Source organism: Anas platyrhynchos, chromosome 1 (assembly GCF_047663525.1).
Source record: "Anas platyrhynchos isolate ZD024472 breed Pekin duck chromosome 1, IASCAAS_PekinDuck_T2T, whole genome shotgun sequence".
Classification (NCBI taxonomy): domain Eukaryota; kingdom Metazoa; phylum Chordata; class Aves; order Anseriformes; family Anatidae; genus Anas; species Anas platyrhynchos.
The window spans coordinates 42,241,357-42,257,493 of record NC_092587.1 but is presented as its reverse complement, the minus strand read 5'-3'; the positions used below and the strand labels follow the sequence as shown (position 1 = coordinate 42,257,493).

At 35.8% G+C, this 16,137-nt stretch overlaps 1 protein-coding gene across 4 annotated transcripts in view; it reads right to left on the bottom strand.

Annotated features, from left to right (window-relative positions):
• Positions 1-677: 677 nt before the first annotated feature.
• PTPRQ (protein tyrosine phosphatase receptor type Q) overlaps positions 678-16,137 on the bottom strand; it is a 135,641-nt gene continuing 120,181 nt past the window's right edge. For all 4 annotated transcript variants that reach the window (XM_038168438.2, XM_027454194.3, XM_038168450.2 and 1 more), the window contains 8 exons: positions 14,095-14,185; positions 12,610-12,686; positions 8,959-9,093; positions 8,730-8,855; positions 6,688-6,836; positions 5,442-5,577; positions 3,063-3,186; positions 678-2,778 (listed from right to left, as the gene is read on the bottom strand). In XM_038168438.2, the coding sequence (XP_038024366.2) occupies positions 2,741-2,778; positions 3,063-3,186; positions 5,442-5,577; positions 6,688-6,836; positions 8,730-8,855; positions 8,959-9,093; positions 12,610-12,686; positions 14,095-14,185 (876 nt within the window). In that variant the 3' untranslated portion in view covers positions 678-2,740. The remainder of the gene's footprint in view (positions 2,779-3,062; positions 3,187-5,441; positions 5,578-6,687; positions 6,837-8,729; positions 8,856-8,958; positions 9,094-12,609; positions 12,687-14,094; positions 14,186-16,137) is intronic.

The window sequence follows — 16,137 nt, the reverse complement described above, 5'->3', positions numbered from 1 at the left end:
CACTGGTGGGCACATGAAGAGGTCAGTGAACTACTGCTCCACTTATACTGAAAAATAGCTATTGCAGAGAATTGCTTGTAGATTTTTCTCCCCCTTGGTATATGTTCTATGAGTTGTGGCCAGTTTATGTTGAATCACAGAATCACAGAATCTCTAGGTTGGAAGAGACCTCAAGATCATCGAGTCCAACCTCTAACCTAACACTAACAGTACCCACTAAACCATATCCCTAAGTTCTACATCTAAACGTCTTTTGAAGACTTCCAGGGATGGTGACTCCACCACCTCCCTGGGCAGCCCGAATATTGGCTTTTTATCCTAAATACAATGCAAAATGTGTCAAAGAAACATATGTCAGATTGCTTACACCAAAATTAACAATAATACATTTAAATTACTATTCAGTTTTTCACTTTGATCCACAGAAAAGAGAGACAAATATTCTAATGTCTTATTGAGATGTCAGGCAAGTATGCTACTGAATGTAGTTCGACTACCGACAGGTCGTCTACAAGGAGATGTAGGAATCTTCATGCTAAATATTCTATAAACCAGAAAAACATTTAAACACATTTGGTACTTCTGGAGTTCATCTATAAGTTGCCCAAGGCTTCTTAGTTGTTTTCTACAGAGAAACGAGTAATGACACACACACATATATTCCACCATTGTAGCTGCAAGATTATAAAAGATTATGACTTTATAATATTCATTTATCACAGTGCTGCATGTACTGCTACCAAGTACAAATACAAATCATGAAAAACATCTGTAAGCCCCTATAAGTGATTTGTCAGAATACTTTAAAGTACATGTATAATAAATGAAGAACACATGTTTCATAAGAACCAAATGAAACAAGAGCTGTACCGAATGCTTTGCCAGAGACTTGAACAGCTGTGGACATCACCTCTCTCTCCCTCTATCCAGCTTTAAAAGGCATTGTTTTCCTTTTAGCTTGACAGGTGATGTTTACAATACCGTCAGTCTTCATGAAAGACAGATTGCCCAAAATATGTCTGCAGACATATATGTCTGCAGTCCATATCCTTAAATGCTGCCTTTTAATTTTCATTTAGATATTTGGCACTTTCTGCTAATTTACAAAGGACCCTCACTGATTTGTAATATGCACCACCCTTGCCAGGTGGTGCATATCAAAAAAGATATCAAACACCTACTGCCGTTTACTTATGAATAAGTATCAGATTACATACTGTACAGTATTTTCTGCCTGATAGCTACTGTTAAGAGATGGAAAGTTTTTTTCATTTACTGTTCTTTTCAGAGTGGATGCACATAAACACACCACCCACACTTGCATCTTTCTAAGAGAGTATCTTTCTAAAGAGGCTCATCTGACTTTCCTGAGCTTGATGCCTCCAGAAGGCTACGGATTTCTTCTGTTGAACAGAATACAAGATGGCAACTCCAAAGTCTCCTTGCTACTGTGTTCTTCATTTTAGATTAAGGTTACAACTTTAGTATTATTTAGAACGATACATTTCTTTATGCAGAGATAAACTGAGCAACCAGTCCCCCCACCCAAAAATTCAATACTCCCATGTAAAAACAGGGTACACAGTTTAGTACTCTCTCTGCAGTCTTCCTATTCTTCCAGTTTTTGTTTTGCTTCTCAGATAAGAGCTTCCTGCTTCTCTCATTCCTGTTTCAGATCTAGCTCTGATAAAGATAACCAGTAGGAGATGTTTCCTTTTATTAAATCCCCCAATATTACTTCCTGTACTTTCTAATGTCTACAGTGATTCAACAAACCAGAGAAAGAAGCAACATTTTTCTTACTTGACAACACTGCGTTATAAAAAATACTGTTAATAAATTTTGAGTATCCTTTTAAAATACTGAACAGTGCCATATACAAGAAACGTGAATGAATTATAAACTTTCTATTACTGAAGTCAACATAATATGCATCATAATAGGTAATAAATTTATAAACTTATTATTATTATTATTTTATATGTTTTAAAAAGTAGCAGGAACGTCAAATACTTTCTTCAGCACTGAACATATGTAATCACCATTGCATATTTAAAAAAAAAAAACAACATCTCTGATTATAGGATAGCTTAAATAGCCCCAAGTGTCCCTGAAGAGCTACTGTGTGTTGTGTAAAAGCTGAATAATCCTCCCCATGTCAGAAGGTGACTCTTCAGCTGTTCAGGATCACAAGCTGATATGCTACTACTCATAAAAAAAGATTCAAAACACAAGAACATACATTTAGGTAAAGATCACTGTGATGGTAATCTGCAAGAACTGACAGCAACATTAAAACCAATCTAGCAAGAACGGTTCCAGAAATTGTAGTTTTTACTTAAAACCAAAACACACTGAACACAGCAAATTCACACAAAAATAAGTTCACTGGGAATAAGAACTTTTTACATCTTATTTGGCTCATTGTTCCTCTTTACAAAGATAAATGGAAAAAAGGAGCATGTTCAAACACACTTTATATTTAAATACATACTGAATGCGGTGTTCATATAATAGCAGAGATGCAGTCTGTGCAAAAGTACTTCATATCATTATTGCTCTGTGATCTGAATAAAATACTTTAACATATTTACGAAGGCACATTGATAGAAGAAAAGCTGTTTCAACCATTGCTGTATGTTTTAATCATCAAAATAGGGGAGTTCGCTTTGGCCCTTTTGCTTAGAAAAATATAACTGATTTTCAAAACCTGATTATTTTTAACACCTAGTCTTAATGTTTACATTGTAGTTTCTTCCCATTCAAGCTCCACATCACCTACAAAAGAAAAACAGATATATAACATTAACCTCCTTTGCCATCAAATAGTAACTAATGGCAGATAACTGTATAGGCTGAAGTTAAAAGTTCTCACAGGGAAAAAAGTGGAAAGCTTGAGCAACGACTGTTACTGTGAAGGAGACTAAAGGGGAGAAAAATGCTAACATTTTACACTTCTGGATCAAAAAAAAAAAGCTTGTGAAAGTATTTGTTTATGTTTTTAACACTGGGCAAGTCGATGCACCTGCAATGAAAAAAAAAAAAAATCCGTATCTGCTTACCTTCCATGGCATCCAGAGAGTCCATCTTTTGAAGTGCTGAATAATTTACAAAACATATGGGTTGAGTACTTCCCTTGCTTGTCAATAGATCCAATACACACTGATGCAAAAATATATATTGTGCCTGTGAGATGTGAATTTGAAGATGTTTGATTAGACAAAAAATATACTTCCAAAACAAAACAAACAAACAAACAAACAAAAAACCTTTTTGAATTTTATATAACATAAAGATATTATCAAAGTAACTGCAGATTAACTCAGTAATCTCAGGACTTTGGTGACATTATACATGCCTGACCTGATTTCATTCATTACAAAGCATAAAGCATTAAAATTTGTCAAAAGATGTTATTTCATATAGTTAGTAAAATACATGAAATTATTATTATAATTACTGAGAATTACAGGCTGAATCACATTTTTTCTGTAAAGTTTTGTTCTATGAAGAGATGAATGACTACTTTTTGTTACTAGTAAGACTGAACAAACTGTACATGAATTTAATATTTCGGTGAGAAAATTTCCCTCCTTATAGCATAGAGAAAACCAGCAGGGTGCACTCAAATGCAAAAGTTCAAGGAGGATGCAAAATGTTCTGGGAGGATGCACCATGCTAAGATAAAAAAAACAAAACAAAACCAAACCACATTATTTTTAGTGATACTTCTTGGACTGTGGCATCATTTTTAGCAGACTATAATGTGAAGAGCAGAAAACTAAAGTTACTTTGACATTTCCAAGGGTATAAAGTAACTCTGGGTAATAATCACTGAAAAGAGAAAAATAAAAAAGGGCAATGTCAGGATGAAATAAATAATGAAATAAAAGAATGAAAGCAGACAGAAAAATAAATGGATTAAGTCTTCACACAGAAGTAGATGCAGAAAATGAGCTAGATCACAGAGGCACAGATTCATTTAGGCTAGAAGGGACCTTTTGAGATGAGCTAGTGTAACATGCTGAGTCAGCTAGATCATGTTGCCCAGGTTCTTGTTCAGATGGGTTTTGAATATCTCCACTGATGAAGATGACCAAAATAAGGTTAGCTTCCTTCATTTTTGCATGGGTAAATATATTAGTGTAATTTCTCTGCTCAATAATTGCTAATTGTTAAGTTTCAGTGGAGTTTAGAATTCAGAGTTTAGAACTTTGAAAGCTTCATAATTTCTCACATTCATACAGTTAGCTTTGGGCATGTAGCAATGAAAATCTTTCTAGGTTTGCCAGGGGAGAGCGAAGCAGGATATGAGAATATATGGTATTTCCCAGGTATGACATTTTTAATTATTTGGAGGTATTTTTATGGTTGGAAGTGAGAGAGACCAAAAAAATTGCTAGGGATTAGTTTATGAGCTGGAGTCCAAGGGCAGACCTTTATAATGTACAGGCCATCAGGCAAAATACCCTGATACTGAGATTATACCTATACTAGTGAATTAAACACTGCCTGGGTACATTGTCAGATGGTGGAATTTGATCAGCCAAACTCCTTGAAAATGTTTGAATAGTCTTTCACATAGTTTTAATCCACACCAACCACCACTATCCCAAATAATTCCCAGGTATGTTTCAGGAATTATAACAGACTATGGGTCAATCCCTGTAAAGAGCTTGCATGCAGCCAGTTTTTTGGGGGGAGTGTGGTAACTGCAGAGATGTTTAATTGTACAAATATGGGCCATTCTGTGCCTGTTGGTAACAGACAATGATTGCTGGCAAAATGAAAACAATTTTGAAGTTATAAGAAGGAAAAAATTAGGTCTGACAGCAACTGATTTTTTAACTTATTTTACTCATTGATCCTACAGTTTCACTGAGGGATCTCTAAACTGAGTTCTGGAAAGAAACTGCTCTTCTCACACCTTCTGCACTGATCACATAAAATCTGATTTGTAGACTACTAAGTAGTGGTTTGTAACTGAGCTTTCAGAATAGCTTGATTACTGAATCTGCCATAAAGCTTAACAAGGTTCAGTTCACTTTGGTCAAGTTTTAGCACTGATCTGCATTTTGTAGGCTTTCAGACATGAGGTAGAAATGATCTGGATGGAGAACAACCTGTCTCAGGATTTTGAAACTAGTATACAGATCTATATTTGTTTTGTTTGGAAATCAGAATTATGAAAGCATCTTCTATTACATTTTGGTAGGTCTTTTCATGGCATCTGCCTAAATATGCAAATGCAGAGATAAGAAAAACTGATTCAAGTTTTAAAAATGTACACTGATCGTACCAAATTTGTAATCCAAATATTAGTAGGAGTTAATAGGAAATACATTAGGTAGCTGAATGCCATTAGCTTTCTAGTCTAGTTTTGTAGATCTGATGACTTACTTTTTAACAGCAGAAGAACAGAATTCAAATACTCATCTTACCAGATTCTGTACCATACACATTCTTTCACTTCTTAACTCAGCTACAAGGCCATAGATATCCACAAAATCGTGGTCATTTACATGTTGCGTTAAATGGTCTAGTGCAATATAAACACCTGTTCTTCCAACACCAGCACTGCAAACATAATACACAAGATAAAATTAAGTTTGTTTTTGTTTTCTCATTACAGAATATTTTCTCAGAACATTTTGGTTAAAGTATGCTGATTGTGAGAAGAAAACCTGAAAATTTGAACTCGTTTGCACTACTTTTGTTTGTGTTTACAATCACTGGGACAGTGGGCAGTTTATCTGGCCCATGCTGAACCCTTCATGTATCTGTGTTGTGAAAATGGGATAGCATTCATTGCAGAAGGGCCCAAAAGTATATAAATGTCCTCAAAACATGAAGACTCTGTAGTTATCTCCTGTAGAAGTTTCTATGACCCCTTTTGTAGAGGAAAATGTCAAGCTATCAATGATAACAATGTCAAATAAAATAAGGAAGTTTTATCTCACATTGTGGATGGCACCTGTAGGACATTGAGGACAAATAAAAAGAAACCCAGTGCATGATAAACTCACTGGACAGAGAAGGAATTTGTAGCAAAAAGTTTAGCTTTTTCTTCCACATATTTCCAGACTCACACTAAGTGACAATGAGGCAAAGAATCAAGCCTAGACATCTCAGTTCGTATCATTTGGACCAAATAAGCATCAGACCATTTATTTAAAAGTCTAAGTTTAGATCTTAGCTGTTTACAGGCATACAAACTTGAAATTTAGCATATGCAAACCCCTACATATATTTGTCATTCTCTGTGGCTCACAAATAGTTTCTTCCTCATGATAATGACATACACATTTTAAACACAATTTTAGGGAATTAATTCTTAAGAAAAGCTATAACTATAACAGAAGTCATTAAAAGCATGTCAATTGTTGCTATTCCTCTTCTTAAGATAAAGAGAAAACTTGAGATACATCTAGCAGTACTTTATGGTAACTTTGAAATAACTCTTTCAAAGATGTCACCTCAATGGGGTTTCTGAGAATGGAAGAACAGGCCTACTTCGGTATTTTGCCTCCTATAAAGGACTAAGGAGCCCTGCTGGAGAAAACTTCACAGCTATCCATACAAAAGCCATACCTGGGCACTCATTATTGTTCTTTGTCAACTTCCCTGAGCATTAATATGCACTTGGAATGATAAGATACTACATCATGACCCGGTGAATACACTTACCTGCAGTGAACCACCATTGGTGTATTATCACCTGCTCGACTTGCACGGATAAGTTTTACAAAATGGATAATTGGTGCAGTAGTTTCAGGGACTCCATGTTCTGGCCAAGAAGTAAAGTTACACTGGCGCACCATCATGCAATCTCCATGCTGTAAAATATAAAATAAGGCAGTTTTTACAAAACAAATGTGAAAGATTATCCAGTAAGCTACTTGTAAACTTCTCAGCAATTTTATTTAAGAAAGAAAGTCAGAATAGCATAACCATAGGATGGTACTTGTATCAAGGGATAATTTGTTGAGTGCAGGTCTAATTGCAAGTTTTTTTGGGGGGAGAAATGGCATCAAATTAACTTTTCATGAAGTATTAATGACTTCAGCAATCACTCTACCTTTGACTTCAGTCACTGTACCAGTGTAATTAGTAGATTATGTGTTGACATTTCTATGGCTTTTCTAGAAGTTCAGTGAACTGGTCTGGCAAATTTATTTAGGGGAAGGCAACTGTTCTAGTATAGTTAAGGCAAACAAATATGTTGGTCAATACAAACATGTTTTCTATGTATTTGGTGCCCTCTCAATCAGAGCAGCAGTAATAGTAACTCAACACAAACAGCTGATTATGTTCTGATATCTAAATTAACTACGAAGGACATAACAATAAAAGCACTGGGTCAGGCCAAAGGTCTGTCTAGCTCAATATTATGCTTCCAACAGTAGTGAAAAATATTAATGAAAATTATAATACAAGACAACGATGTATCTGTAGTCCCATAGTATATCCCTTCCATTCTAACAGTTTGCAAGCCACGAACCTCCTCAGTCAGAGATGGTATCTAAAAATTTGATAGCACTCAACAGACTTTTATTCCATTAATTTCTTCAGATTTTTTGAAGTCCTGAACATTTTCAACATTCACAATACCTTGCAGCAAGGAGTTCTGCAGCTTAATCAACTCTCGTGCAATGAATTAATTTCTGTTGTCTTTGTTTTGAACCAACCACTAGCTCTTTTCATATTGCAAGAAACACTGAGCAGCTGTGAACAATTATGTGCAACTACTTAAGGTCTATAATACTAAAACTGATCAACAAAAAAACAAAAGAGAAGTGATTTTGGATGCAATATGGTAAAAATTGTGAATGATTTAGTGTATACATGCCTTTTACCTGCACAGGAAGATCATCAAGAATCCATCCATTTGGACGGAAGGTGAAGTGCAATCTTAAAGACAGCAATATGGCACACACCGTGGGATGGTAGTGCATCTTTGTATTTGGATAGCTGAGTTCAGGTCCTCAGAATTGGCTTTACTACATATAACACAGGTCAATGTTGGGAATGCAAAAGAAGGCTGACTTCATCTTGGGTCATTATGTCCAGATTCCTTTCCAAGACCACTTTCTGGTCTGTCTTAATGTTGAGTGCTAATTTTTCCAAAGTGTGGAAACTACAGAGGTGGATCATGGCAAAGATGAACATCTATGCTGTACCCCCCACACCTCCATTCCCAGCACAGAGTGGGAGTACTGATGATTCTCATTTATATTGGGTGAATTTCCTGGGGGTGGAGGCCAATAGAGCTGGTAGTACAATGCAAAACAGCTGCGCTGCACCAGAGAATCTTGCCCTTTAATCTGAGAGGGATACATTCAAAGGGCTTTGTCTGGTAACAGAATGGTTAGGATTACTCCTTTTTAGAAGAGACAACTGAGGTGTCCAAATAGAAACTTCACCTCCCACCAGATCAGAGATGTTCAGTAACCTTGATTGGTCCTTCATAGCATGTCAGCCATATATCTGAGTTCTTTGTGACAGAAACTGGAGAAAATTTTCAGGAAAAATGAAAACAACAACAAAACCACCATCACCACGAAAAACAACCAGGAATGAAAACAAAATGCTCAGAAAAACCAGCCTGTAGAGTACATACATATTAAAAGATTAAAAGAACACTGAGAGGTAGTTGGGTGGGATGGAGAACGTCTGATGTTTGAGTTGTTGGATAGATTTAATTCAACCAGTTTCCATTTCTGACTTACCCTTTCAATTTTTAGATCTCTGATGGTCCAGTCTATTTGAGTATCTTCCATCAATTTAGTAATTACTATATCCCCAAACACAGTCACTGGTTTATTATCTTCTGGCCAGTATTGATGGCATCTTATCTGCAGGGAGATGATTACTAATTAGCAATAATTATATTATAAATTTGACAAAAACTACATACAGAGTTTTCAGTTATAGCAATGTTGTACACTGATAACTTACCCGTCCTTTTTCAAAACACTGTGTAAGCATCACAAGGGTTTTTGCTCTAGTCTCCCACACCATTCTCCAGAAATCACCTACTGTTCCTGGTAATGGTCCCTGAGTTGCGATAAATTCATTTGGACACAAATAGCCCTAAGAAAGAGAAAATGTTTAATGCATAATGGTTGGTAAGGAAAAAAGAGTTTGAATGTGACTCATAGCTGTGCCTGTAGTTAACATGCCTAAGGCTAGAACCTTGTCAGACATGTTAAAATAATTGGTGTAGGCCTGACTAATCATTGCATGGCAGATGGCCATGGAGACCTAAGGATGTAAGGCATTTTCTCCACTGTATAGATTAGATATGAACCAATGCCCTAACAAAGTTTTGGAAATACCATCCTAACAGAAATGCTTTTAGCAGAAATATTGAAAGGATATCAGGCTAGTAGTTCCCTTTAAAAAATACCTAAGTTTTCATATTAACCTTACTGCAGATCCAGTTACAAAGACAGGTGTTAGGAGAAGGCCAGCACAGCAGAATTAAAGCAGTGCTAAGGAGCAGCAAAGCCAGAGAAAAAAACTGAGGAGCTGTGTGAGAGCTAATGCAAGCTATACACAACACTGACGTTTTTCCAGTGATCATCAAGAACCACAGAATCATTTAGGTTGGAAAAGACCTTTAAAATCATCAAGTCTAACCATCAATCTAATTCTACAAGTCCACTGCTTAACCATGTCCATAAGTGCCATGCCCATACATCTCTTAAATATCTCCAGGGATGGGGATGCCACCACCTCCGTAAGCAGCCCATTCCAATGCCTAACCACTCTTTCCATGAAGAAATGCTTCATGATATCCAATCTAAACCTCCCTGGTGCAACCTGAGGCTGTTGCTTCACATTCTGTTGCTTGTCACCTGAGAAAAAAGACCAACACACACCTTGCTCCAAAGTCCTTTCAGGTAGTTATAGAGAATGATGAGGTTTCCCCCTCAGACTCCTCTTCTCCAGGCTAAACAGTCCCAATTCTCTAGATCGCTCCTCAGAAAATCTTGTTTTCTAGTCCTTTCACCAGCTTTGTTGCTCTTCTCTATGTACACTTGAGCACTTTGATGTCCTTCTTGCAGTGAGGGGCCAGAAACTGAACAATACTTGAGGTGCAGTCTCAAAAAGTACTTGGGTTCCAGCCTCACCAGTGCCGAGTACAGGGGGATAATTACTTCTCCAGTCCTGCTGGCCACACTATTTCTGATGAAAGCCAGGATGCCATTGGCCTTCTTGACTCCCTTGACACACTACTGGCTCATAATCTGCAGGCTGTCAACCAGCACTCCTTGGTCCTTTTCTGACAGGCAACTTCCCAGCTGCTCTTCCCTAAGCCTACACCACTGCACGGGGTTGTTATGATGCAAGTGCAGGACCAGCATTTAGCCTTGTTGAATGTCGTGTCTGGACATGGCCTGTCGATACAACCTATCCAGATCCCTTTGCAAAGCCTTCCTGCCCTCAAGCAGATCAACAAGAACTCCCAAACAATTTGATGTCATCCACAAACTTACTGAGGGTGCATTTGATCCCTGATCCCCTCATCAATATAAGCAGTAAAGAGATTAAACAAAACGAGCCCCAGTACTATGTGCTAGGGAATACCATTGGGACTGGCTGCCGATCAGATATAGCTACATTTGCAAAAACCCTTTGGGCCTGGCCATCCAGACTGGATCTGTTCTAAGTGAGGGATGGAACATACTTAAACAAATGATCTTTGATAGAAGGTCTTTAAGAAACCTTTCTGTAGAGGTTGATTTTTTTTTTTTTCCCAGTGTTGGCTTTGTCTGTTTAGTTCATTTATAAATTGATACAAAATTTAGTGAAAAGAAAGTTAAAAAATCTGTGTAAATGTGTGAGGATGGGTTCTCATGGATCTGTTTTCTCCAATAAACCAAACATACCCTGCAGAACTCTACGTACTACAGAACATTTAAAATAACAGCAATAGCAATAAGAAGAATATGTTTAGGCTATAGAACAAGCAGTCTGTGATATCACAGAGTTCTGCTTATTGTTCAAAAAACTTGACACAGTGATTTATAGTACCATCAAAGTTCTTTGTTGGAATATAGCCCTATAATTCACAGATGCCTCTTATTTACTCTATCTATAATATACAGTACAGGCAACAGTGGGAAACCATGTTAATCCTCCCTAGTTTAAGAGTGAGGTGAGGAACTGTAGTTCAGGGATACAAAATTCACACATCAGTTACTGACATTTTCTTGTTTAAACGGTGGAAATAAAAGTAACATCCAAGTTTCTATTTGTTAAAGATGTCTATTTCCTTCTCTTTATACATATGCATATCTATATACACCTAGATAAAAAAGTAGGTAAATACACACAAACACATATTTACTCCTATATGTTTATGTATTTATTTACACGTCCACAAATATATTAAGTGAGAACATATAAAGGGTAAAGCTTTAGCCTTGAAAAAGTGGTCTATTCCCTGATGAATGGTCATCTAAAGTGTGATGCCTGCATGCAGTAAAGATACACAATCATTTCAGCAGGGAATACTCTCTGCAGCTGGCTTCCACTGTTAGTTTTCCTTTCCTTGGCATTCCCTTGGCATGTTAGCTAGTGACAAGAAGGGTAAAGTCTAGATCATGCTCCATCTCATCTCCTTCTCAGTGGTTGTGTGTCCCAGAGCCATGTAGACAGGTAACAGCATGGTGTGGCTCTTTCTACTGCTTGTCAGAATCGGGAAATTACATGCTTTTGCTAGTGAGAAGGGAAGATGTGATTGAGGTATGAAACCCATACTCAGCTCTATGGCTGATTCCCTGTGAATGTGTTCTAGTTGCCTGGAAATAACTATCTCTATTTGCCACTGTGTCATCTATTTAGACTACAGTCTGCATGTCTGGCTATGCATATGAACAGCCCTTAGTGTAAATCAAGTCTTGACCTCACCTGAGACCACCATCCACTGCTACAACAAAATAAATGCGTAATTATGAGTGATACTTTGAGCTTCAGGAGGACAAAAATGATATAGGCAAGACTGAAGACAGAAAAATATAGTCAGAGAATTTACTGAGAACACAACTAGAAAATGCAAGGTCTAGGAAGAAAGTTGACAATGAGAAATACAGTATTGTTTTCTTTTTCAAAAAGCATATTTGCATTTTCCACCAACATATTTTTCACAAAATAATACAGCCATACAAACCCTGACCACCCAAATTACTAGCCATTTCTATAAAACTGTTTGGTTATCTTTGAATTATTCTGTTTGTATACAACAGTTCCAACTCTTATACCAAGAGAGAAAATAATGTTCATCTCTAAACAAGTGACCTTAGTGCGAGTTTCATTCTTGCCTTTAACAATAGTGATATGAGATGATTTAAAGAAAGTAATTTGATGAACTCAGTTTCAATTAGTACTGAAAATCATTGGTGAGCAATGAAAACGGGAGAATTTATATTTTAACTATGGCATTTTCAATGCCACAGAAATTACGTGAACAATGCCACAGAAACAGTAGCTGTAGTGAATGAAAGAAAGGTTAGAATACTAGTCTTCTTGGAAGTTATTTTTTTGATCCATTCTTGTACTAGAAAATAGAAATAGTAACAACGTGAGAGACTTTCTACTTACAGATACATAGCTGGCATTAATGTAGTCAGATCCGGGAATACCAGCATCAGGCATCAGCTTTACTCTGTTGTTATTATCTATCATGAAAATAAAATCTAGTTAACTAGAAGATTTGTTCAAAAACATAGCTGCATATAACAAATGGCGTACTAAGAATTAAAAAATATTATTATTTTTAATATAACAACACTTGACATAGTAGAAAACTCATAACAAAGGCAATTTAATGAATCTCCACTATTGCATGGTCATTCTTGTTCCAGAAATATTTTAATATTAAAATGGTGGATGCTCCAAATCTTCAAGTTAGGTGTATGTAGGAGAATCCTCTGACTAATGGTAGCCACTGTACTTTAAACCACGCTGTTCTGGTATAGGCAACCTCCATACAAGTCAGAGAGCAGGGACAAGGAACTGACAGTCTTTTTATCAGGTGACAGATTTGAGTCAGACGTTAGCATTTTTCAAACTTCTTTTATATAACATAAGCTCATTGTTACAGAAAAGTTTGTTTCAAAGAAGACTAAATAAAAAGTGATTGAGGGTTTCCAATTTGGGCCCGCAGTGTGTATTCAGAAATGGTGAAAAACAGGAAAGATACATGTAAGTAAATGTTGGAACCAAACATTCCAAATTCTGATGTTTGGTCCACACCTTATTAGAAAAACTAGAACACAAAGTTAAAAAATTGCAAAACTCGTCTGTTTATATTTTATTGTGTTTATATTTTATTGTGTCATGAATATCAATTTTTAGTAACTGTAATTTAAAGCATGGCTTGAACAAGGCAGTAGATAGCAGTAACAGCTGCTGTGAAAAGTTAATAGCACAGAATGTAGCATTATTAACCAAGGAATGCCATTCTGCCCATCTCACATCACAGCTAATGCTTAAAATAATAATGACATTTCTTGTCTTATTAACTGAAAAATGAAGCAGTGTTGAGTACAGAGAGACAGACTTCTGTCTCCTGTGATAAAATCTAGCCTTGGCTTATAAGTTATCATACAGTTACTCTGATCTTCTATGGAACCTTTGCAGCACATTTACACATATCCACAAGAAAGCATACCCAAGCTCCAGTGGTAGCTGAATGCACAAACATGTGGATTTTATATGTTTTAAAAAAATTACTTCTCACTAAAGGAAAAAAAAAAAGAAAAAACAGGAAGAATGTTAAAGAGTTTGCTACATGGGTTGAATTACAAAGCTAAGAAACTACTGAGGCTACAGTTTCTTGCACCTGCATATTAAAGCTTGTGAGAGCAAGTTAAAAGCTACTTGCAAATAAACCTGTCTTTAAAAAAAAAATTAAAAAAAAAAAAAGGAAAGACCAACTACTTGACAAAATTATTTCATAATGTGGACATGATTGTACTGCCATACCAAAGACAGATCAAATAAAACCACAGCTGTATTTCAAATATATGTTGTGCTATTGAGGTAGAGAGCAAAACTGAGGAGTTGATTAGTAAACACACATACATGGCTTTATGTTTGGGAAACGATTCTTAGACCTGTTCCAAGGCAGATCGGCATCAGTTGAAGCAAGGTCTTCAAGAAACTTGGGAAGTTCCTGTAAAGGAATAAAATGTAGAATCACAGAATGAATCATAAATATTTGTTAACAAAATTTTGCATTTCACCTGCAGTAAATATAAGGAATGGATTAATAGCAATTTCCCCTGATACAATCACTCCAGTAAGAGTGAGAATTCTTTAGTTCTGTAACATTGTGTTTCTGAGAAAAACTGGAAAAATTATGGAGCATCCCAGTTTCCTGTCAACCCTAGTTACCAGCTACATTAGATGAAGCATGGCAAAAAATCCTGTTGAGTTGAAGAATTGAAACTTGCATGAACATTCACCTTTCCAAATCCAGATAAAGTCAGCCTATTACCTTCTGTAGTTCTTTTCTGTCTCTTCATGAAATCACATACTTGTTAGCCGTGCCCTCAATTTTCTTTTTGATTAATGCCTCTCCCTGACTCCTGTAGCTTGGGAGAGCTTTTGCCATAGCATGAAAACTGATGAGAATTTAATTAAGTTGAGACAACTGTCAATTAGTTATTGTTCACAGGACTGTTCATGAAAAGGGTGGGAAGAGTTATTTTTGGTCATACCAGTTTCATAACTGGTCATTAGTTCTGTTACAGAAGGGCAGAGATGAATAAATCATTCACATTGAAGAACTTATTTGATGAGGGTGTTTCTGTACATAGATATTTGTAATTTCTAAAGCTGAGTAAAAGAGGGGAGACAAATTCATGACTTTTTAATGCAATAAATACATTAAAGTGATAATCTCATGGTGGTGAAGAGACAGTTAACTCCTAGAAAAAACAGAATTCAGACTATTTATTTCTCAGTTAACTACATTAACTTTAATAGATTTTCCCTTTCTTTGACAAATTTTATATGTAGATATATTTAAACATCTAATTGAAGATTCAAATGAAATCTACCTATTGCTCTGAATGTGTACTATACACACTTCTGTTGCTTGTGCTGAGTAATCCCTTCAAATTTCTCTTTTAGTTACTCTCTAGTGGGACAGAGAGCCATATAATCAGACTCCATGTCAATCATGTTCAAGTGCTCGTTCACCCAAGTATTGAGAGAGTTGTATTCTATAAACAAAATTTAATGGGAAACTCTTAGCAAATAAATAAATAAAATAATGAAAAAATTTAAAAAGCAAGAGTATTTTAAAGAGTATTTTATATTCCAGTGATTTTCATCTCATTGCTAAATCAAATATTTTGTCAGTCTTATTCAATGGCTTTCGATATTAATAATTTGATATAAGCATTATCAAAATGGCACAATTTAAAAATGTGACATAATGAACTAAACCAATAATCCATCTAATTTGATATACTATTTCTTCCAATGGATGGTGCCTGACATGTAAGAGAGCTCAAAACCCTTCAACTGTATTACATGCAATATTAACCCCTGGGCAATTTGTTTATTTCACCAACTCACAAAAAGCCTATTGTAAAAAGCATGAAGACTATTTCACTTCTATAATTATATCCTCAATAATGTATAACTGCAGGTGTTTCTGATCACAAAGGGAAAGTTTTACAATGAAAGTAAAGGACTTTCCAACAAGAGACTTGACCTCTTTCTAGCTCTGAAACATATTTCCTTGGGAAAAGAATTAGGGGAAGAACTGCAGAGAACAACTAGATGCTCAACTACCTTTGAATATTAACAAGGGACTAGATCCTATCCATGCCCTTCAAAATGTTGCTGAATATCTGTTTCATCTAGGGATGAAAAGTCTATGATTTGCCTGTTCTTCTAAAAAGAAAGTTTGTGACTTAAAATCTTACAATATAAAGAATGTCTGGATATAAATTTAATTATATCCTTATGTCAAATAATTAGATAACATGGTTAATAGACATGAAGTAAATATAAAATTAAATGAAGGACTGTAATATATTATAGAAAAACATAATTCTCATTTCTCAAAGCATTCGTTGCTTTACAATCTTGCATTTGAATCAACCTCTGTCA